General features: G+C 35.1%; 1 protein-coding gene and 1 pseudogene across 4 annotated transcripts in view; both read left to right on the plus strand.

Moving 5' to 3' along the window:
- Positions 1-18055: 18055 nt before the first annotated feature.
- Positions 18056-18177, plus strand: LOC117284697 (annotated as a pseudogene).
- Positions 18178-19176: 999 nt separating this feature from the next.
- Tnip3 (TNFAIP3 interacting protein 3) overlaps positions 19177-22252 on the plus strand; it is a 112435-nt gene continuing 109359 nt past the window's right edge. For 3 of the 4 annotated variants that reach the window (XM_010610982.2, XM_019205578.1, XM_019205586.1), the window contains exons 1-2: positions 19200-19286; positions 19374-19459. In XM_010610982.2, coding sequence (XP_010609284.2) covers positions 19428-19459 — 32 coding nt within the window. In that variant the 5' untranslated portion in view covers positions 19200-19286; positions 19374-19427. The other variant, XM_019205584.1, reaches the window with a different exon arrangement.

Consider the following 22252-nt stretch of genomic DNA (forward strand, 5'->3'; position numbering starts at 1 on the left):
AGTTACTATAAAGGATAAGTGAGATAAGGCAGTGCTTTCCTCATTTTCCCAGGGTTTCAATAGAAATACTCCATAATCATTTACTGTAAGACTTGTAGTCACAGAGAGAAAATCATTACATTTTGGAGGGTGTTTGCCTCCAAATGCTGCAATGCATGGAATACCAGGTCTGTCCACATACTCATACAGCTGGGCTTTGCGACATCATCCTACTTTGGCTCCCTTTGGGCCTGGGTATAGTGAAAAGAGTGGTAGGACAGAAGAGATTGAAGTGACTGAAGAAATGAACAGGAAAGGAAAAATAGAAACAATGAAATCTTTCAGGTTTGGCTTAGGATTTGCCTCTCAACCCAAATGACTTTAGAAATTCTTTATTGAATGATAGTCATAATAATGATTATAGGGGATGTAAGGAACATGTGAGTTCTGAGACTCATGAACTGGAGGTTTAAATCCTAATTAGGATAATCACTGGCTGATAGAGTAGCCTCAGATGGGACCCTCACTTCTGTATCTACGGAGCTTATTAAAATGCTGTCTGGACCGAAGTCTGTGATTCTGCATTTTTGACAAGTCTTCAGGTGATTCCAGCATTGTTGGTCTAAAGATTCTATTTCAAGAAGCAAGAAGGTGATGTTTGTAAAGCATCTGACACTTGTAAGATGATCAAAAATAATTATAAAGCATTATTCTCGAATCATCAATAAACACATAATGCGAGTTGCTCCCAGTATCATTCATCACCACATAACAGGTTTGACGTATGTTAGAAGAGTTAACTTTACCACAAATGACTTGATTTCAGAAATTGACTCTGTCCATGTCATAAAAGTTTTTACATTTGCAGTTTTAAAAGCTAGAATGATCTTGAGATCCTAAATTTATTGCTTTTTTATTCTCTTTCCATTGTACTAGACAAAGGAAAGATTATAATTTATTGGATTGCATGAAGTATTCCTAGCCTCACAAAATCAGGTATGTTATTATCAATAGTAATACTTGTTAGCTTCATTGAGTAACATAATATTAAATAACTAATGATACAGTTTCTTGTGTGTGAGGTTGCTTCTCCATTTTTAACTTTCCTTGCAATATTGTTTTGTACTACTTAAATTTACATAATTCCAATGTTTAACATTTATAGTTTTAAAATTAAAGAAAAATAACTAAAATGTGGTATTTGCCATAAAGATAAACTTGAGTCATTTGTAGGAAAGTGGATGGACCTTGAGACCATAATGTAAAGTGAAATAAATCAGACCCACAAGTTTAAATATTGCTTGATTTCTCCTATACAAGAATCTTGGAGTAAAAACAAAGGGCAAAATAAAAGATAGATAATAAGGAAGTAGGGAGATAGATCATTTTCAAATGGGAAGAAGATCAGGCCATGAAGAGTGGGGAAGAAGGAAAGGATAAGAGATGAAACAAAGAAGGAACTTGGGTGTGTTACATACATGTATCAACAACTTCACACAAGAACTGTAAACATTATGTACTACACACATGTAAAAAAAAAGTATTTATTACTTTGGATTTTGGGCTACGTTTGACTTCCTAGAAGCCTACTATCTTTGTAAAATAAGAAAGTTGTCTTGAAAGTGAAGGGCTTCCTCTTAATGTTGATGTTTTTATAGCACAGTGAAGTATATAATGACAGTTTTTCCTAAGATATAATTACCCAATTCACAGTGAATTAGTTTTTCAAGAATATACCTTTGTACTTATGGTAAGAGTCCGAGTATTCTAGGTCTTGGCATCTGAAAAAGTTAATGTAAGCCAACAAGTAAAATCGATTCAGAGTACAAACACTATAGAACAACATGAGAGTTGTATTTTGGGGATAGATTTTTTCCATCAGTACAAGAGACCTTTAAAAAAGACTATTGATTTCATTTCATAAAACCAATTGAAATGAAATGCTTCATTTGCTCTTTGCAATACCATATTAAAGACTCTTTGACATAAAAGGATTATCTAGGCATTGTCTGTTTCAATCTCATTTTTAAATAAAAGAATTGAGGCATTCAGGGGTTACATAGATCTGATATGTAATGAGACTATTAGAACAAATGTCATTGGAGAATAATGTTTCAGTTTAGATTAAAGTTCTATAAATAAATTTCTCTCCAATATGTATAAACTTACCTCTGATATAAGCTTTAAAATTATTTTTTGAGCTTCAAAATGCTGGAGGGAAAATTTTGCATTTGTTATTTCATATTTCAAATCCTTTGGGGGAAAAAAAAACAGTGAGGACCTCACCCAAACTTCAGCTTAGTAAATGGCTTTGCCTTAAAATATCAATTAACTTGGGCAGGGGATTTAGCTCAGTGGTTCAGTGGCCTGCCTTGCAAGCGCAAGAACCCAAGTGCAATCCCCAGTACCAAAAAAAAAAAAAAAATCAACAAATTTAATCATTTTAGTAACTGTTTTTATAGTTCTAAAGTTCCTGTCTATTCCCAAATACATGAACTCCATAACACTAAAGATTTGGAGTTTAGATCTTAAGATCACATGAAAAGAAATGGTTGCAAATGAGAGGTCATGCAAGATGGAAATCACAATTTAAGAAGTTACGCTTCTGTTTTACTTTTTCAATTGGAAACTAGAAACTGCTTCTTAAGAAAATCCCATTAGAATGTATAAGGCTTCTAAACTGCAATCTCCATATAAATGGAAAATGTGTAAATTATGAGATATTGCTCTTAACAGGTTTGTTCCAAAATGCCTGATTTCTAAGTTAATGTTCTTTGCTTAGTAATCCCTGTAAGACAGCAAAGATCAAAGAAAAAAATTAATGTTAAAAACAAGTATGATTTCTAAAGTTGAATGAGAAAGTATATTCATGTGTATTGAAATCGGGAAAGGACACAGTCATGGTGAGGGTAAAAGTCAAAGGGGCCGAGTGTCAGGGCTCTCTGTGGACTTCTCTGTCAATAGCTGGGATTGCCTTTCCTTGTTCACCATTTGAAGCGTGGCTTGTTACACTGATAACTGGATTTATTCCAAAACAGCTGTATTTTTGATTCATCTAGATCTCTGATTTATTTTTATCTTTTATTTCTTATTTGAAATTTATGCCCACGTCCTGTCCCAAGGGTTTGCCCGAGGCAGCCTCCTCTCTGTCTGGATTTTGCAGGACACAAGTTGATTCCAGAAGCAGGACTATAGTATTTTAATGGTTTAAGTCATGTGCTCTGTAGCTTTTTCTATCTGAAGTGGAGTTAAAACACACACACACACACACACACACACACACACACACACACTGTAATGGGGGGGACCCACAAAAATGCATTAAATTATCCTGTTCTTTAAAATGATAGTCATCAAATATTGGGATCAGCTAGACATACTCATTATTGTGAGAGCTTGACTCTGAAAGGGAAAAATACCATTCTTTATTATGAAGCAAAAGGCCCAGATTAGCCCTAAGGTTTGTTCTAATAAACCAGGTGAGGAGACAGGAAAGCCCAAGCTGGTAGTATTACCTAGTTTGCTATACTGCCCAGCTAAGGCTCCTGGAACAACCATCTCTGTCCTCTAAGTAATGTTACAGGTGATGTCCTGAAGTTGTAATAGAAATATTTTTGTTTTGAATCTCTCATCAAAAGACCCACGTTTGGCAAGAGGCCATGGCTTCCCTGATAAAAGTCCATGGAGAGCTGTCAAATGTCCATAATCCAGAGAGCTTGCACCTAATAGTCCCAAGCTAAGTTGAATTGTAGAGAAAACTGCATTTCCATCAAACATTGCCAAACTTCACCACAAATTTTCGAAAACCTCCCAGTGGTGGAGCCTTTGAAAGAAAATCTCCCAACTATGGGAGCTACATTTACTGTTTCCAGACAGCCTCCATTTCTTACTTATGATTTGGAATGGGGACATTGGGAAGCTGGGGCAAAGCCTGAGCCTATGACAGACAGGAAGGAAAAAAGTGCCTGAAATGTTACCAGAAAGCAAGCACATGGAAGCACTTTTCCGGTCTTCCTGGAGCACCTGTGGACAGCCTGAACATGAGGTATGCACTGAACTCTGTGGAAGCTGGAAATTAAGTGAGTCAGGTCATCTTTTGAGACAGCTTGGGTTTGCCTTTTCCCAAGCCTAAAGTTTGGAAACTTCCTCAGCTTACATTTTTTAATACTCTTGGTGGATAAAAGAAGGAACATGGACTACAATAGCTTTCTTTTTCCCAAACTCGTCTAAATGACTTGTCTTACTTCACCGGTCTCATTTTCTCTTTTTTCTCTCCCACTTTCTTTCTGACATTTGGGCCCTCAAGACATGTGAATTTAATTCTCAGTCAATCTCTTTAGGTGCTAGTCTTCAAATTTTATTAAATTTTTAAAACTCATTTCCTGTTTTTCCCTAAAGGCAAATCACTAAACAAAATGCTCTTTGGTGAACGTTTAAGATCATTTAGTTGGCAGATGGCCTGCTTCTGCTTGCAATTGATGTTCAGCGGCTTAGATATATAGACAAGTGATGGACCTGATGCTTTAATTTCATAGTGGCCTTCTATCCCCTTGTACAGTTAGAATGGTGAGCAGTGGCATTGCCAATGTCTATTCCGTTTTATGGACGCTCACCTTTCCAAAAGCCTTTCCGTGAGTTATCTTGGTCTATTTTCCATGGGTTATCATCATCATACTCCTGTCCATTCCAATTTTTAGTAGATGTGCTGCTGAAGAGAGCACTCTACTGTCCATTCCATAGTTTGAATTGGAAATAACTTTCCTGCTTAGATGATCAGACTGTCAAGTGTACATCTCACTTTCTCAATGCTCTTTATGTGATCTTTCAATAAAGAAGTACATGCCTTGAGCCAAGATGGCCCCTTGACACACTTTGGGAACTTTTCAAAGTGTTAGTAACAACAATCACACCATACGTTTGCATAGCACTCTATAATGTTAAGAGTTCTTTCAGAAAAGGAAGACATTATTTAGATCTAAAGGTTCTGGTCTGTAAGGATGGCTTAACTTTCAACCTTCTTGGTGTTGGCTGATGAATTTCTCCTTGCTTTTTTAATATTTCAGTAAGATGGCATATTCTTGTGAATCATTAAGTGATGATTATTCTCACATAGAAATCAACAGGCTACGTGTCATTTTGTGTTCATTCAAAAGACTTCTTTAAAGACATTCAAAATATTTTAGATCTTGAAACAGTAGCATTTCCATGTCAAATGTGTTTAGTAACTCAGGGTAAGGAAAGATATATTTCCCAGATTTGGTTCTGATTTTCTTTATTAGGTGGGTTGTATAATATTCTTTTGAAAACACAAAAGAAATGAAGAAAATGAGACAATATTCAGAATTAATATTTATAACATTTTTCAGTTTAAAACATGTTAAAGGCTAGTTACCTTTCCAGAATCATGCAAGTGGACCATGGTTGTTGACTTTTTGTGCATGCTCTACCACTGAGCTCCACCCATGGCTCAACATGAAGTTATTGATAACTTACTGTGTCAGTTCATCTTTCTGAAGTAACAAGGGCTATAATAACAAAAGCTACAGTGGTGCAGTCAAACTCCAGGGCAATCTGTCTTCTCCAGCACTATTTGCCACCATTTACTTAATCTCACTACAACATATTTTTGAAAGAATGAAGACTTCAACAGGAATAAATAGCACAAATAAACACCAATGATTACTGTGAGATATTCCATCAGCAAATATTTCATTCCTGAACTGGTGAAAGATTCCTTATTAGACTGGAGAGATTTATCATTGTTAATAATTAGACAGACATGATAAGAAAAAATCATATAATTCCTAATCTTGTAATGCCAACAAAACAACATACAGACTGTAAATATGATTTCTCCACCAGTGGAAGAAAACATTCAGCCAAAATGACATGGGCTTGTTTTTAAATTAAGGGGTAATTGTGTAAATGTTAACCTAGGTGCTAGCTCTCTCAGGGAAATAATAGGAAGATTAAACAGAGGAACGTTCCTAGAAATGAGTGTGTGGCCTATATGGTCCTTACAGTAAATTATACTAATTCTAAATTTATGTTTATGTGTTGTGGCCCTATTAAAATGATAGATTTTTTCCATTCAGTGGGCAGGTGAATTTCCTGTAGTACCCCTGATTGCCAGAAGAGGTATGTTGTTTTCTTGTGTTTCCATTACAACATAGAGGCCAAGAGGGAATCCTCTGTGGTATTTTCACATGGGTTGTGAATCTTTTATCTGTAGGTTGTACTTGTATGTGAGAGGTGAATATTAATAACCTCTTGGCAGCAGAGTAACTTTCTTAAAAAAGGGGTTTCCCTGTGCATGGGTGGATTAACCTTTCAAAATACATGTGTCTACTTAAACCACTCAGTTACTCTTTGATTCAAAGAGTCATAAAGATAAGGTCTCCATATAGACCCCATAGTATACTTACCTAGATCTGAGAGGGACTTTCAGTATAGAACATGGTGAGTAGCATAATGCCTATGCCTTTACTTTCATTTTGCTTACTTGCCAGAGTTCGCTGTAACTTAATTTCCTTTTAAAATGCCCAGTTTTCCTCTTTAAAAGACATGTGTGTTTAATTATGAGTTCGGGACTATGTATTAGCAATTAAGATATAGTTTCTTGTGTTCCAGGTTGGAAATGAGAAAGAGTAGGTTGAAAATTTATAATGTGTGACATTTTACTTTAAGTTTTATGTTAAGGCTTTTACCTCTTGACTCTTTTGTCCATATCATATAAAATAAGATATTAAAATGAATATTTAGCTATGTGAATATTGTCCTATTTGCTTTATTATTTCTAGAAATTCTGTAAATAATAGCTGAGTATAAGTACTTTTATGAACAAGTTTATAATGTTTGCCTTCATAGTTTATTATAGAGCTTGACAATCTAAATTTATTGATGATCAGTGAAAACATACTTTCAGTGTTCTACTATGCTGAATATTTTTCTGATTTTCTTCACTGTTCTGTATAATCATATTGATGGAAACATAAAAAAATTTAAAGTAATGTATTTCTAAGTATAAAGTTACTGTCCTGTTTTTATTTAAGATAGTCAAATTTTTCCAAAAGAGATTGGAAAATAAACTTCCCTAGGAATAATCTGAATATAAACAGTCAAATTACCTTCCAAGGAAGGTTAATTTTAACAGCCAGCAGTGGACAAAGGAATGCTACAAGTCTGTGGGCATAGTGACGTTTCATTAATCTAGCATCATAAGCTCCTAGCATAGCTATAAACTTTCCTGCAGTGAAATACTGAAGACTTTTACCCTTCTTGGAAATCTCAGGCAGTGTTCCATTGTTAGAAATTTGAAAGTTCTCTTTAAGGGGCACAACATCCACAGATGTGACCCTATGGAATGAGGGCTGAATGGGGCCTTAATATGAATGGCAAGAAGCAATTATCTGTGCTGTAGATCAATGCTAACAAACTATTAGAGCTCCTCAGTATTTTGAGACTACATTTTAAAGTCAGAATTGTAATATATTTTCAAAGTCCAGAAAATAAACTTTTCATTTCCTTTTTCTAGGCGTGTGCGTGTTTGTGCCCGCAGTCTCTGTCTCGGTCTTCTGTCTCTCTCTCTTCCTCCACTCTTGGTGTGTGTGTGTGTGTCTTTCTCTCTCAGCCTCCCCACTGGTTTATCCCTGATCTTTCTCCATGAAATATACATTTACCCAGTATATCACTGGTTTCCAGTACTTTTCCATTGATGGTGGCAGCCACTATACCATTTCCTAATTTTAATGGGGTTAATAAAGTATGAATAGGGAAAAATATTTTTTAAACATGAAAAACTGAATGTTAAACTCAACTGCTCTATTAAAGAACCCAAGACCCATAGTTGCCAAGAAGACCTATGGTATGGTATAAAAGGGACAAAAATTCCTATATATATTGAATCAATCACGGTCCTCAATTCCTGGAAAATTCTGTAGGCCTCCTTATCTGTCCAGGTAGCAGAGGTATGGAGGTGTGAGAAGGAGATGCTATTGCTATTTTTTTTTTCCTTTTTTTTTTTTTGGTCAGCTGAATACTTCCTGTTAAGTATAAAACCTTAGGCTTCACTTAACTGTCAATTTTTAAAAATTGCTCTTTAGCTCTTTATTGAATTCTAAGCATTGCTTTCTCATTATGATTAGACAATGAAGAATTCTCAGAAGAACACCCATTAGTCATAATTACCCTACCATCTGTTTGGAATTGTGACAGTGGGAATGATTCAAATATTTATTTTGTGAAGAATGCAGGCCATAGAATAAAGGAAGCCCACTTTTCACACATGTCCTCAGTCTTGAAGAAAGCAGTGAGAAATTGTACCAAAATTGCAGAGAGCATGAGTAATCCGATTTTATTTGAAAACATGGCCACAATTAAATGTCTCCGTGGCTTTAAAATAAAAACATCATATGGAGGAAAATTCTTCTAGTGGTTGCAGAGCACAGTCCAAACAAATGGATCCTTGATTATCTAAGAACTTAAGAAGTGTTGGATAAAAGAATAGTCACAGTGGGGCAGTTAGTTCACTGTTAATAGATTATTGTGGAAAACACTGAAAAGTAATCCTTCACTGTCTTTGCTAATCTGACAGGTTTAAATTCTGTAAGAAGAAAGAACGGTGTATAATGTAGTCTTTACAGACTTATTGAAATACATATGAAGGTAGATGATCCCTTTCACAGTTTTAAACTATATCTTAAATTTCAAATGTGATGAAATATTACCCTTACATGTGAATTAGTATGGGTATGGAATGAGTTATGTCCAAGTAACTCTCAGATGGATTGTGCATGTTAATGCTATATTCTCAGTACACTCTTCTGTGTTATCATATTTGTTTTTTCTTTAGGTGTTATGGAACACTTCATCTCTTTTCACTTACTCTTTACTTGGAAAGTTATTCAAAAATCTTTTGAGAAAATAGCTTCTTTTTATTTTAATTGCAAAATCCTTTTATATAAAAATTTCCAATAAATAGGCTTAGGCTGGCCTATACTACCTTTTCAAGTGGGTGAAAGTCTAACTGAAGGACTTGGTATTGTTAGCAAGAGGTCAAGGATGGGCTGAGGTTGGCTTCACTGGGATGAATATGAAAGCAAACTGCAAAGCTTCTATGATATACTAAAATAAAAGGAAATTTTCAGCTTAACTGGAACATGTGCATCCCTTTTCAGTTTTTCTTGTAGAGAGAAACAATACATAAGCCATTTTAAAGCAATGAAATTTAATTGATAATAAAAAGAAACTCATGTCAAAGTGTTTAACATAAAAAACTTAATTCTGTCTAAATAGTGGCAAAAATAGTAAGGTAAATGTCTAATTTGACAGTGTCCTGCTACTTTTTAAAGGCAAAAAAATTTTTTTTAAACTATAAACATTAGCATTACAATACTAGTCTGAGAGGATCTTGAAATTTGCATGGAAAAGTCAAAGGATGGATTGTGTAGCTGAAATCTAGTGCCAAGCTTTACCCCAACTTTTCATTATCAATAGAGCATCCATTAAAGATAACAAGGCTGAACTCAATAGTTTATAATAATGAATGAATAGTCTTTCTCTCATTTGAGGAATTGAGACAGTATAGTTCTTTACATTTGTGTTTGTTAATCTGGGGCTTATCAACTGAATATTGAAATTCCAAGCCAATTTCTGTATAGTCCCTGGTATTTAGATTTAGCACAGTTGGTTGATTTTAATAATGAGAATAAAAGGTTATTTTTTTAATTTTTTTGTTGAGTTTATTGGTACATTTTAGGTATACAGTACAGTTACATTCATTGTTGGGATCTTGCACCTTTACATGACAGGTCTTGGTTCTCATTTTTTCCCCCTTTCCTTGCCCTCCCTTCACCCCCTCCTCCCCTCCCCATTTGCAAACACTTTATCTCCATTTTTTCATTTTCTCATAATTTTTTCCTCTTCCATTTTACCTTTCCCCCACCCTTCCCACTTTCCCTACACCTTTAGCCCTTTTTCTTCCTATTTCACATTGTCAATTAATTAATAATAGGTTATTTTTAAAATATATTTTCAGATATGCCTTTTATTTCTAAAAGTTTGATGTAGGTTAAAACAAATGATTGTTTCTTTATAGCTGTTCCTGATCTGTTTTTTAATAACAAAAATAAGAAAAATGGTATTATGGCTGTAACGTACTCAAGGGGCTAGACAGATATAGGAGCTAAGAGAGGTGTGTAAGGTTGTGGCTTTGTCTTTTGAATCTCATCCTCTGAAACTAATAATTTATAAAGGTAAACACCTTATTTATATGAAACACAAGTGTATCAAGAAAATATTTAACTTTTCTTCTAGTATATTCTCTACCATCTTCAACTATTTTCTCATGTAGTAGAGCTACTCCTGCATTAAAATTTCTACACATCTAACTTTTATACAAAAGACCTAGCTAGTTCTTATACAGCTTGCTTTGTACAAACCAAAGCCAGCTTTGTAGAACACCTAGCTAGTTCTTCCTAAAATCCATTCAAAAATTAATTTATACTTGCAAAATACATCTTCTTACATAAAAACAAAGACCTTTTATACAACGATTTCTGATAAATAGGCTCAGGCCAGCATATACCTTTTCGAGTGGGCGAGAGTCTGAAGGAATTGGTATTATCAGCAGGAGGTCAAGGATGGATTGTGACTGGCTTCACTGTGATGGATGTGAAAGCCATCCACTACAGGTTTCGCCTGAAGCATATTCACCTAAACACATCCTTAATCCTATTCTTTTATGATTTTCAGCAGAACCAGCAGCATTCATAAATAATAACATACATAATAACATTCATAGCTCTAAAAATTACTTTCTCTACAGGCTTCTCAGTGAGTATTGAAATATTAAAAAAGATTTGAATTCCACCACATTTATTTAGATCTTGCTGTTTGGCAGTACACTGGATAAGTCATCTTGTCATGGAGATTAACTAGAAGCTGTTTTCATGTGGAGATTTTTGTTTAATCATTATGTCTCTCCCTTAAAAGAAGGAAAATGTCATCGTTACTTCCTATATGAAGACATAGAAGCTCAGAGACATAGGATCTCATTCATGAACCCCATTGAATGTAAGAATAGAGTAAGACCCACATCTTTCAATTTTATAGCCTATCATCCTTTCAATGTGCATGTCTAAAAGGCTGAATTTGTAATTTGGGAGACTTCAATAAAATTCTTCACTAAAAACCCAAAATGCAAGAATATTTCCCAGAACACTGCTAGATATGACCTAGAATAAGAATGCTTTCCTTGCTACAGAATAAAGGACCATTCCATGTACAACAAGATCCTCTTCATAGGCAGAAATTGGTCATTGGTAGTATCTCACCAAGCCTCCAGAATACATGCATCAAGAACATATTTCAGAAAACCTGGGATGACCAATTCTCTTAACACATATTCATTGAAAAAGTTCTCAGCCATTATAATTTCCAACCTCTTCTCATTTCAGAGATGGTAAATAAATACTGTATTCACCAATAAACAAATTTGGTGACAGCCCTGATGACAGACAGAATCTCAGCCTCCTGATTCCTGGTTCAGGAACATTTCTAATTTCAATTCCCAAATGTGCACATAAAAGAAGTGCAGGTGCACTGACATGATGGAGCTATATAAAGAACTGTGGTGGCAAAAACTGCATTGTTATAAAGCAAAAAGACTTCTTAGAATGAAATAGATAATAAAAGTCCCCTGATTTGACACCTTTCTCAGAAACATGAAATGGAAAAAAAAACTGTAGCTCTTTTGGGTATTTCTTTTGATTTGGTCAAACAATGTGTAGCTACAACTCTTATTCTCAATTTCCCTTAAGGCATTACTGTAAATGAAAGTGGTATGTTATTTTCCTCTCCTCCAATTTTGGAAGAAATTTCCTTAAATACCAGGTAGGTACAGAAATTTTATTTGCTAGAGGCACTAAAAATGAAAACATGGGGCATATGCTTTATTTCTGACTGATGTTATCATATTTTAAAAAACTGAACATTTGCCTAATTTTGTGTTGAAATATCTGAACTATTTCAATAGTATTATAGCTTTGTACTTAAAAATTTAGATAAGTTTATCATCACTTGTTATGCTTTATTGTTCCTGTTCCTAAGTGGACCTTTTTTCCTTTTATAGTTTTGGAGAGATACAATGGCTGTCAGAGCTCAAGGGGAAAAGCTTCTTGAACACAGAAACTGGTTATTTTATGCATAAAGTGTGACTTAGACTAAACTGGATACTAAACATGCTTTGGGAAACGTATTCAAGATTTGGTACTGAAATTGTTGTAATTCTGTTTTAACTACCTGCTGTTGCAGTTAATATTTTTCAATTCATTCATTACATGGTTCTGATGCATTTCATGTATTTCAGTTACTTCACTATGTGCCTGGAATGCAATTGTGAACTGAACAGGCACAACAACACAGAATTTTCAGTCTAGTGAACAATAATGAACTGATGCAAATAATCAGACCTTCCCCCAAATATGAAATTAGTAGTGCTAATGGAGCATACATATAGACATAAGAGTATATATTAAAGGAGTTTACAGAACACAGAAAGCCAGGAGAGATTAATTTTTTTGAGGGAAAGATCAATAAAAGGACAGAGAACAGTGAGTTCAAAGATTACAGCTGGCAGGAGCACAGAACCTTTGAGAAACTGAACAAGGCAAATGTTTGTGGTGGGTTGAGAGCAAGACTACTAGGTGCCTCAGGGTCAGTAGAGGAGAGGAGAGTATCTTTTGTCATCACCACTGGGAGCAGAGATTTTAAGCACTTTGGAAAACTTGAAAGTTCCCTACTACAAGAACCATCATACCCTACACTCCAATATGTTCATTAGAAAAATGCAGAGTCCTCTGGCTCTAGTAAGGACTTCTGTCACTGCAATGGAAAAAAAAAGTGTTTTTATTGTAGAAGTGAGAAGATCAAACATCTAGTTTGAAAAGAACATTTTAGCTATAACATGGAAAGCATTTTGAGGAGCCATGAAGAGGAAGCAGAAGCCAGTTAGGAAGTTATTGGAATGTTTCAGGCAAAAGTGGTTGGTACTGGCAGAGGTTGTATGCATTTGAGAAAACCTGTAAACTATTTAGATTATTTCTTACCAGCCAACATGATAAAGCATGAAGCACAATAAAAATTTGACTATGTAGCCTTCCATTTCATCCTTAGGGTTTCTAAAATTCACTTAATTCTACAACATGGAGAACAAATCTCAGGAGTGTTATCCTCCTGTAATTAGCACTACCAGTGGGTAATCCTCACCACAGTCCCCAGTGCAGACAGCACTGACTTGGCAGTGATCTTGTCACAGAATTTTACACTTCAAGGGATATTAATGTTGATCCAATTAGGCCTTGATTCTTCAGAAGCCTGACCTTCAGAAATTAATTCATGTGCTCTAGATCATACAACTAGTTATTAAGAATTGGGCCAGAAACAAATATGTAGAAACAAAAACAAGTTCTTTTTTGCCAATAATATCAAGGATTTGAAACATATTTATTATTATCCACATAGTGACAACAAGTATCTTAATGCTTTGACAATTTTTAAAAGCCCTACAATTATACAAGAGTTTGAGTATTGTTTTATTCCTTCTTAAAAAATGAATTTTGATGCTTTCAGAAAGGACTTACTTTATCACCACAGGCTATATTACCACCTATAGTCATCAATTTATGTTAGTTTCCTGACTCTGCAGGCATTTTCCCACTGGTGACTGAAACTGCTGTTCTTCCTCCAATCTCCACGCAACTAACTCTCAGCATGTAGAAATGAAGCTCTCCACTCTCTCTGTGCAGTATGTGACTGGCACTTCACGCAGGCTAAATGCTCACAACTGAAGTTGTTCACTTATTTCTGCCTCTGAAAGTGGACTGGTACATTTATCAAGAATCAGCTTTATTCTCCCAATCTACTTATGAATTTATTTTTCCCCCTGCAATTACATTAATTAAGTGAAATGTACATAAGCTCATGATGAATGTGTGCAAAAAGGTACAAGAATTGTTTCTATACAAGTTAATTTTAGTACTGGAAAATACTCAATGAAATTATTTAACAAATTTAACTTGGATAGGGGTAAAGCAAATATAAAAGACTGAAAAATACAGAAATCTTAAAGTGTTCTGTTTTCAGATTGCCTTGCTTCTTAAAGGTCTTCTATTATAAAGAAACTAAAACTATAATTCATGGAGTACTTGCTGTGGTCCAGAAAGCAGTTGTGAACAAAGAGGGCACAATCAAACAGAATTTACAGTCTAGTGGACAACAATGAACTAAAGGAAATAATTGCAACCTCCCCCCAAAGAGTGAAATCACAGTTATAATAAGTACTACTGATGGAATGTACATGTGGTCATAAGAGTATATCTTAGGAACGTATACAACACGGAAAGCTAGAGGAGACTGATCTATTGATTTTATTTATTTTTTAGGGAAAGAGCAATTAAAGGAAAAGGAACAGTGAGATCAAAGACTATAGCTGGCAGGAGCATGAAGCCTTGGAGGAAATTTCTGGAGGTTGTAGATGGCCATTGATTCATCCCTTCTAGGAAAAGAGGGCTTGATAAATGATGCATAGATATTAACATGATATCAATGTAGTACTCTTCACGAGTCCTGATTTTACTCAAATTTTTAATTAACTTACTATTTGTTGGTTTTGTGAGATCAGTAAGTTTTTACATATTCTTAGCAGCCAAAATGTTATTTTAAAAACCAGCTATAAGTGTTTTTGTGTAATTGTGTGTGGATGTACATGTATTCTTTTCCAGTATAAAACCTTAATCTTTATTTATCATATAAAGATATAAGGATAACATTTTGATGGTGCTTTAAAGTATTAAAGAGCATTCCTTCCAAAATGTATTGATGCTGGTTAACATTTAATTTTTAATTTAGTAAAGGCAGATACTGAAATGGAGTTCCTAGTTAAGTATTATGAACTCTAAATTGTAGGCCCCAGTGGGTAGCATATTTTATATACATAAAGATCATTTGCCAGCTTCTAGTACTTTCTGTTTTAAGTAAAGGTGTCAAGACTTTGACTATATTTTGGCATTGCGATATTATAACACAGACACGACTGACTTAACAAACTTATACAATAGTAGAATTCTTTAGCATCTTTTAAAGTGATGTTTTCAAGGTCTGTAACACTGAGTTTTGCAGACTGACTGTGACTGGTAAGACATCCCAGTCCTTCAGTTTGACATTTGAAATCTGAGTGTATTAAAATGCTGTCAACACAAATGGCAAAAAGCTCATAAAATTTGGTTTACTTCCAAAAGTAAGTTTATCCTCTAAGGTTGGGTTATTTTGGAACTATGGATTGTATAAACTTCTGCTTAAACAATCCATCAGTTTATGATTTTCTCTGGTGTACTGAAATGCATCCAAGAATTCAAGGGATCTTTTGGTTAAGTTATACAGAAAATGACAGCTACTTCTTTAGCAACATAGGAATTCTTTGTAAAAAGGAAGGTGTGGATGAGGAGAGAAAGAAATAAGTAATCAAGTGATGGAAACAAAGAAATGTATTTGCTTTTAGCTTGACAGCCACTTGGCTATTCATCCTTCTATTGCATTTAATGGCACTTCTTTTGGTTCTAAAGTCTGTGTTTTAAACTTGTCTTCCCAAGGGAAATACAACCATAAGACAATTTTCAATGAAATTTGATTCATTTTCAAATTTCATTGATATAAAAAGGGGAAATATGACAATCTGTTAAACATTAAATAATGTGTTAAAATATCTGTGTAACCACTACTGACAATAATGTCTTAAGATTTTCAAATCCTTTTATTATCTTCTCTCTTACATAGTTAGATGCCATCCCTTAATTCTTATATTCTTAAATGTAATGTTCTCGCTGTGAGTTGGGTACCCTGATGGGTCCTGGGGACATGAGAATAAGAACCCCTTGGCTTTTAGCTTCTAGGTTTTGTCATTCTATTTCCTCAATGGGAGAAGCCTATATCTTTACTTGAAATCTTACAGTCAGAAAATTTTAGAGTCAAAAAGAGCCTTAGAAATAATACTTTATGACAACCTCCATATACCAAGCTCTCCCCAAAATGACTGTGAGTCAAGATGGTAAACTGATCTCTCTCTTACTTCTGCCCTCCCATGATTCCACCCTTGACAGTGACAGTCACAATTACAATGTTAATTTGATGGTTACACATTATATACACATACTGAAATGTCACACTGTATCCAATACATGTTTAATTTTTAAGATACCAGGCACTATTGCACAAATTTTACACAGATATACTTAAGCCTCATCTTAGTCCTGCGAGGCCAGTACCATTGGTTTTGTTTGTTTGTTTTTTTTTTTTTTTTTTTTTTTTTTTTTTTTTTTTTTTTTTTTTTTTTTTTTGGTACCTGAGATCCAGCTTGGGTCCTTGTGCTTGCAAGGCAGGCAGCAGAACTACTGAGATAAATCCCTGGCCCAGGCAGTTACCATTGTTATCTCACCCTATAGAAGAGGAAACAAAGGCCCAGAAAGGTTCTTTCTCTTAAATTGAGCCACTGGTGGAGCAGTCCTGCTTCAGAGTCTCCCTGGTGAGCCTGCTTTCATCACTGTCCTGCTCTCCTGCTGTAGGTGTAGAGTGTGGAAGGTAAACCTGTGCCACTATACTGAAACTTGACTGGCTGTATTTTAAGTAATGAATCATCTGAGCATTCCCTGAGGGAATGATGATTAGGAGGGCTAAAACACCCTATCTTTTCCTCTTCTTCCCACTCCTTAATGTTCAAATATCATTGCTTTTATGAAAGTTCACTGTGTTATATGTCCAACTGAGCTGTCCTATTAGGTTCTGTTTCAAATATTTAAAATATTTAGTCAGGTAAAATGTTTTGAATTACATTGTAAAGAAAATTAATGGACCATGATCAAAGATCATTCTCCTAAAATTGTTGGGAGTTCTGACTATGATGTCTCCTAGCTTGTTGTGTCAGGTGTTTGGTGGCTGCCTGTCCCCTAGTTTCCACACCAGCTAATAAAAATCCAGAAAGTTCATAATCTCTCCACTAGAAGGATACTGTTTGTTGTTTTTTTTTTACTCACTGAAAAACAGGGAAAAGACTTTCATCAGAATTCCTTACATTATGGTTAAATGTCACCGGGACTTCAAATTAGTAGAGATAAAGTTCAGAGAGGCACAGAAATTTTTATAAAATCCTATAAGGCCTCTAAACTTGTTTATATTCTCTAGAAGTAAATAAAAAACAAAAATGATGCACTTGTTTACAAAGGTCCAGTATCTTTTTAGGCTTGGCTTGCTTTTAGTTTTTATTTTTTGCTTCCATTTGAAAGAGATGCCCTTTTATTGCTGAATATCTTTTATCTGATTGTCTCTTTCATTGCTATTCAGTTGGAAAAACACCTCTATGGACATGAAAGGAATTCAGGTAGAAATAAAGTGATGTAAATTATAATTATGTCTGGAATATTGAGTTTTCATTAGTTGATATTTTTACATCCTGGATAGAAAAACAGATATGAAGTTTCAGCCTATGAAAAAGCCATTTCAAAAGGAAATGCAGTATTTGGTAAAATAATATCTTAGAGACAATATGTGTCTTGTCTGTTTCCAGTGCCTTAGAGGTATTACCTGTGAATCCTAAATGATACAATTTTAAATATGGAAATTTTTCATTCCACACCCTATTCTGGGGAATATTTTTAAATGTTAAAGTTCAAATAATACAATGCCATTGCCTAAGAAGTGTATTTTCATGAGGTTTCATTTGTAACATTAAAATGTAGATGGAGTGAGGTGGTGTACTCCTCTTGTCCCAGCACTACAGAGGCTGTAGCAAGAGTATTGTTTGAGCCTAGAGTTGGAGAACAGCCAGGGCAGCATAGCCAAACCAACCCTCCATTGAAAGCAAAACAAACTAAAATGCTTTACATTACTTTTAAAAATTAGTACCAAAATCAATCTCATTTGATTTAAAATTTAATCTGTACAATTTCAATTATGGACCGATAGAAAATCAAAGACTAGGAATCAAGGCCTTGACATAAAATCCTATATCAGTTATTGATTAGCCAAGAAGGCTATACTTTTAGGGATCATTTCTATAGTTGGTGACTAGAGAAGTTTCTCTGATTGTGTAGATTAGCCAAGCCATTTGTCCTCTCTGAACTTCTGTTCCTTTTCTTATAAAATGATGGTAGTATGCTTTCCAGAGGAATTAATGAACAAATGAAAGATACCTTGCCTCTCCAGTGCATCTGCAGATTTGTCTGATAGTTCCAGAGTGCCACATAAAAAAGTGAGGTGATTTCACAACTTTGCATAGTTAAAAGACAGCCGTATTAGCTGGTGGTCCAATTCCTACAACAGTCCTGGAAGGCATTTGCTTTCATCTAGTAACTGGCTACCATGGTGGTAACACATGACTCTTCAACAGCTGTCAGAAGCTGAAAACAAAATGAAACAAAAAAGCCACCCTCCCACACTATGTGCAGACAGCTTGCCAATAACTGAATTGAATCGTTCTTGGAGCATTTACCAAACTTTTGGGGGGTTGTTTTTACACAGAAAAATAAAACTCAGACAAGCTGGCTTCATGTGTCCCATAGACTTAACTCCCTAAGTTTTCTAATAGGATCACAACAATTACTAGATTCCAGATGCATTTAAAATGTGTCAATTGCCTGCAGGACTTGGCTTTTAAAACATATACAAGTCTTCTTGTCAGTCTTGTGCCTCCACTATAAACCTCCTGAGGTACTATGCTGTCTGCGTAATATCTGAGCACAGTTTGGGGCTTAAACTGCAATTAATATTAAATAGAAACGATAGGAAATAAAAGTTCTGTGTCTTAAGCATACTTTCCCCCCTTTGGTTTTCTTTTAATTGTTATAATTTCCTGTTATTTTGAAAATCATAGTAACAATTACTGATTTCCACTGGAGAAAAATCTTGGATAAATAGCATTCTGAGCAAGAATGTCTTGGTGTTATTGGACTGTTACACAGTCCTGTGGAGCTCATTTGTGGATGTGGCTAATTGAACTATAAACATGTCAGTCTTACAACTTTAACAGTTTATTCCTTGTATGTTGGAATGTCCAGCTTCCTTCTATTTGCTTCTGGACAATTTCTCCCTGTCACAAGAATCATCCTTATCTAGAAGCCTGAACCTATTTTTATACCCAGTGTTCTAACTTTGAAACTAAACAGAAGGTAAGTGTATGGTCTGTCTTCTCATAAATGGCAGGGACGAAAACAAGACATGAGAATAAAAACATGGCTTTTGATGAAAAATGCATTTAGCAGGTACTTTTCTCCTCCGGTGACTGACACAGTGATCATCCTTTGAGACACGTCTGAACCTAGTGTCATTTATGTATTTTTTTTCTTTAGGTTCCATGTGGAAGGCTCATAAACAAAAAAGAGAAACACAGCCAGAAGTTGGTAATGCTCACCAATCAGTCTGAAGATTCTGAAAGGTAATAACAGCATTTTATTTAGGTATTATATGGCTTGAATGATAATTTTACAATTAGAGGACTTCTGCTTTCATAGATAGTAAGTCTATTCAGAGTAGAAGGAAACCTCTCTGGATGGACACATACAGTAGATAAGAAAAAAGACAATGGTACCAGTGTGGACTGTCTGAACACATTTGCCTTCATACCTCTCCAAGGGGAAAAAATCATGATTATTCGATTTTTAAGGTATTTAGTAAATTTCCACAGACAAGCTTTGGTACGTGGGACAGTTTTTCTTCAATTGAACAAATTTGCTTTTAGGAAAGAGCTCTACTTCACTAATAAGGAGAAACAGTAACTTTGTCTGCTTCTTTAATCCTTAACTCTGGTGTAGGATGAAAAGTTTACTAATAACAACAACAACAAAAATCATCCTTAGGAGGCTGAGGTAGGAGTATCACAAGTTCAAGCCTAATCTGGACAAGTTGATGTCTTAGAGAGACTGTCTCAAAATGGTATTAAAAAAAAATAGGACCGGGGATGTAACTCAGCGCAATCTCTAGATATCCAGCTCTGGGGGGAAAAACATCCCTTCCTCAGACACCTTCCTCATTCTATCAACCTTCAACCTTTCCAGATTTTTCTTAGTCCTTCCTCTGTACCTTGGCCCAGAAATTTATTTATTTATTTATTTACTTCTTATTCTTATTTGACTTATTAGGTGCAAGAGGTTGTGCAAGCCACTAGCAAAAGGTGAATGAGAACAGACCCTCTCTTAAACTACTTTCAGTTTCGATGCAAAAAGCCACGCATATACCAAAATATAATATATGGTTGAATGCTTTGCCTTATATAAGAGGTTTCACTCTGGGAAACCAGAAGAAAATGAGATTTCTAGAGAGAACATTAAAAATGCAAAGAGAAGTATTAAGATCCAATTTCTGTCAGTGAAAAGACAGGGAGAAAGATAGAAAGAATGTTTGAAGCTGAAGGCAGCATGCGCGAATATAGTGGTGAGAAATTGGAGCCCTCATGTTGAGATCAGTAAATCACTCATTTTGCTTCTGCCTCTGATCTGTAATACAAAAGGAAATGGAAACCCCATGTCTTGAGTAAGAGACTAAAGAGCTGAGGATTTATTCGCTAGGCCAAGGTTTCTCTGTTGGTAAAGATTTTTTTTTTTTCTGTATTACATTTGAAGTGAAATATAGTTTAAAGAAATTCTCAGACTCATTCTTAAATCAGTGCTGCTCTCCCATGAGGCTTCTCAGAACATGTGGCTATGGGGGCCCTGTCAGGTTCTCCATCTCTGAGAAGCTTTGTATCAAAAGGGTCAATGTTTATGTTTGGTATGAAGATAATGACTATAAATTTTCAGCAGGGATTGACAATGGCAATCGTGTTCAAAAATGAGTAACAAGGGAAAACCAGAAGCTGGAATAAATATAAAAATATTGATCTCTCCCTTTCCTCTGAGTCACTTCCACTCAATATCCATAATAAATATTTTAGCCTTTTAGTATAGAAAATTTAGCATTTTTGTGTGTTACTCTTTTTCTTTTTCTGTAACTGTAAATTTTTATCAAATGTTATAAAATAGAAATTTATATCACAGGAGTAATCTGAGGATTAATTAGTTATAGACACAACCTTTGAAATATCTCAAATATTGAAAACAAAAGAATACAAGAAAGGAGAACAGAAAGAAAGCGAGGAAGGAAGAGAGGAACAGGAGAAAAACCCGAGTGTTTCTACAAAAAGCAGGGATTTAGCTAAGGGATACCATGCCTGCCTCTCAAGCACAGGGCCCTGAGTTTGATCCCTGGTACAAAAAAAAAAAAAAAATCAGTATCCTTCTCATCCAACACACATACCCACAAGCCATTTATATGCATATTAGATTAGTCTTTGATTTACCAGTGATGACAATTGCACAGAATTTAGTAGTTAACAGGTTTTTTTTTTAACAGCGGTTACAAATACTCACTTCTGTGAGAGATGCAGGTAATTTGATAGTAATTTACAATATGCAGAAGATTTTCAAGTTAATCTCTAGGGTATACGTGATTGGAGGTCCTGAAAGAAGGGTAAGGGTAAACCATTTGCTGCCCCCAAGTCTTTGTCTCAGGAGAGGAGGAAAGAAAGGAGAGAGATGTGAGCAAAAGCGCAGGAAGAGAACTGTGAGCACCTGTATCACCCATGTCTCCGGAACTGAGTCCTTTTTAATGAAAACATCTTAATTTCTTCAAGGGTAAAATGTAGCACCTCTTGAAATATTACATATTGATATAGTGGTTCTTATATCAAGCTTCCTTTCAAAGGAAAAATAAAGGGGCAAAGGAAACAACTGATTTTCAGCATGGAAGATTATCAAAGTATGTCGTTGTATACTTTTTCTGTCCCCTTTTCTAGCCTGGAAGCATAATGTTTTAAAACCAGCCCCACTCAACGTGTTATAATCCTAGGCTCAGCTTTTTTTTTTTAACAATGCCAGTTCACCATTTTAATTTTTGTAAAGCAAATGTAATATTTAGTTTTAGTGTATTTTAGAAATGGATTAAGCATTCAGAAAATTACAATCATAACCTAGCAAAGCAGGTTCATTTTAGCCTGAAGTAGGGCTCATCTCAGAAGTATGAAATGAATGTAAATTCTTTCTAAAAGGAGCCCTTTCTACTTGGCACAAAACTCATTCTCTATAGCAGTCTTTCCACCTAGAACCTAGTATTTAAACATGACCAAAGACCAGCTGTTCATCAGTTGTGCACTACTTTCTGGGAAAGATATATTGGTTTTCAGATGCAGTTCAAG

Source organism: Fukomys damarensis, unplaced genomic scaffold, assembly GCF_012274545.1.
Source record: "Fukomys damarensis isolate Sample0158 unplaced genomic scaffold, DMR_v1.0_HiC HiC_scaffold_38, whole genome shotgun sequence".
Taxonomy (NCBI): domain Eukaryota; kingdom Metazoa; phylum Chordata; class Mammalia; order Rodentia; family Bathyergidae; genus Fukomys; species Fukomys damarensis.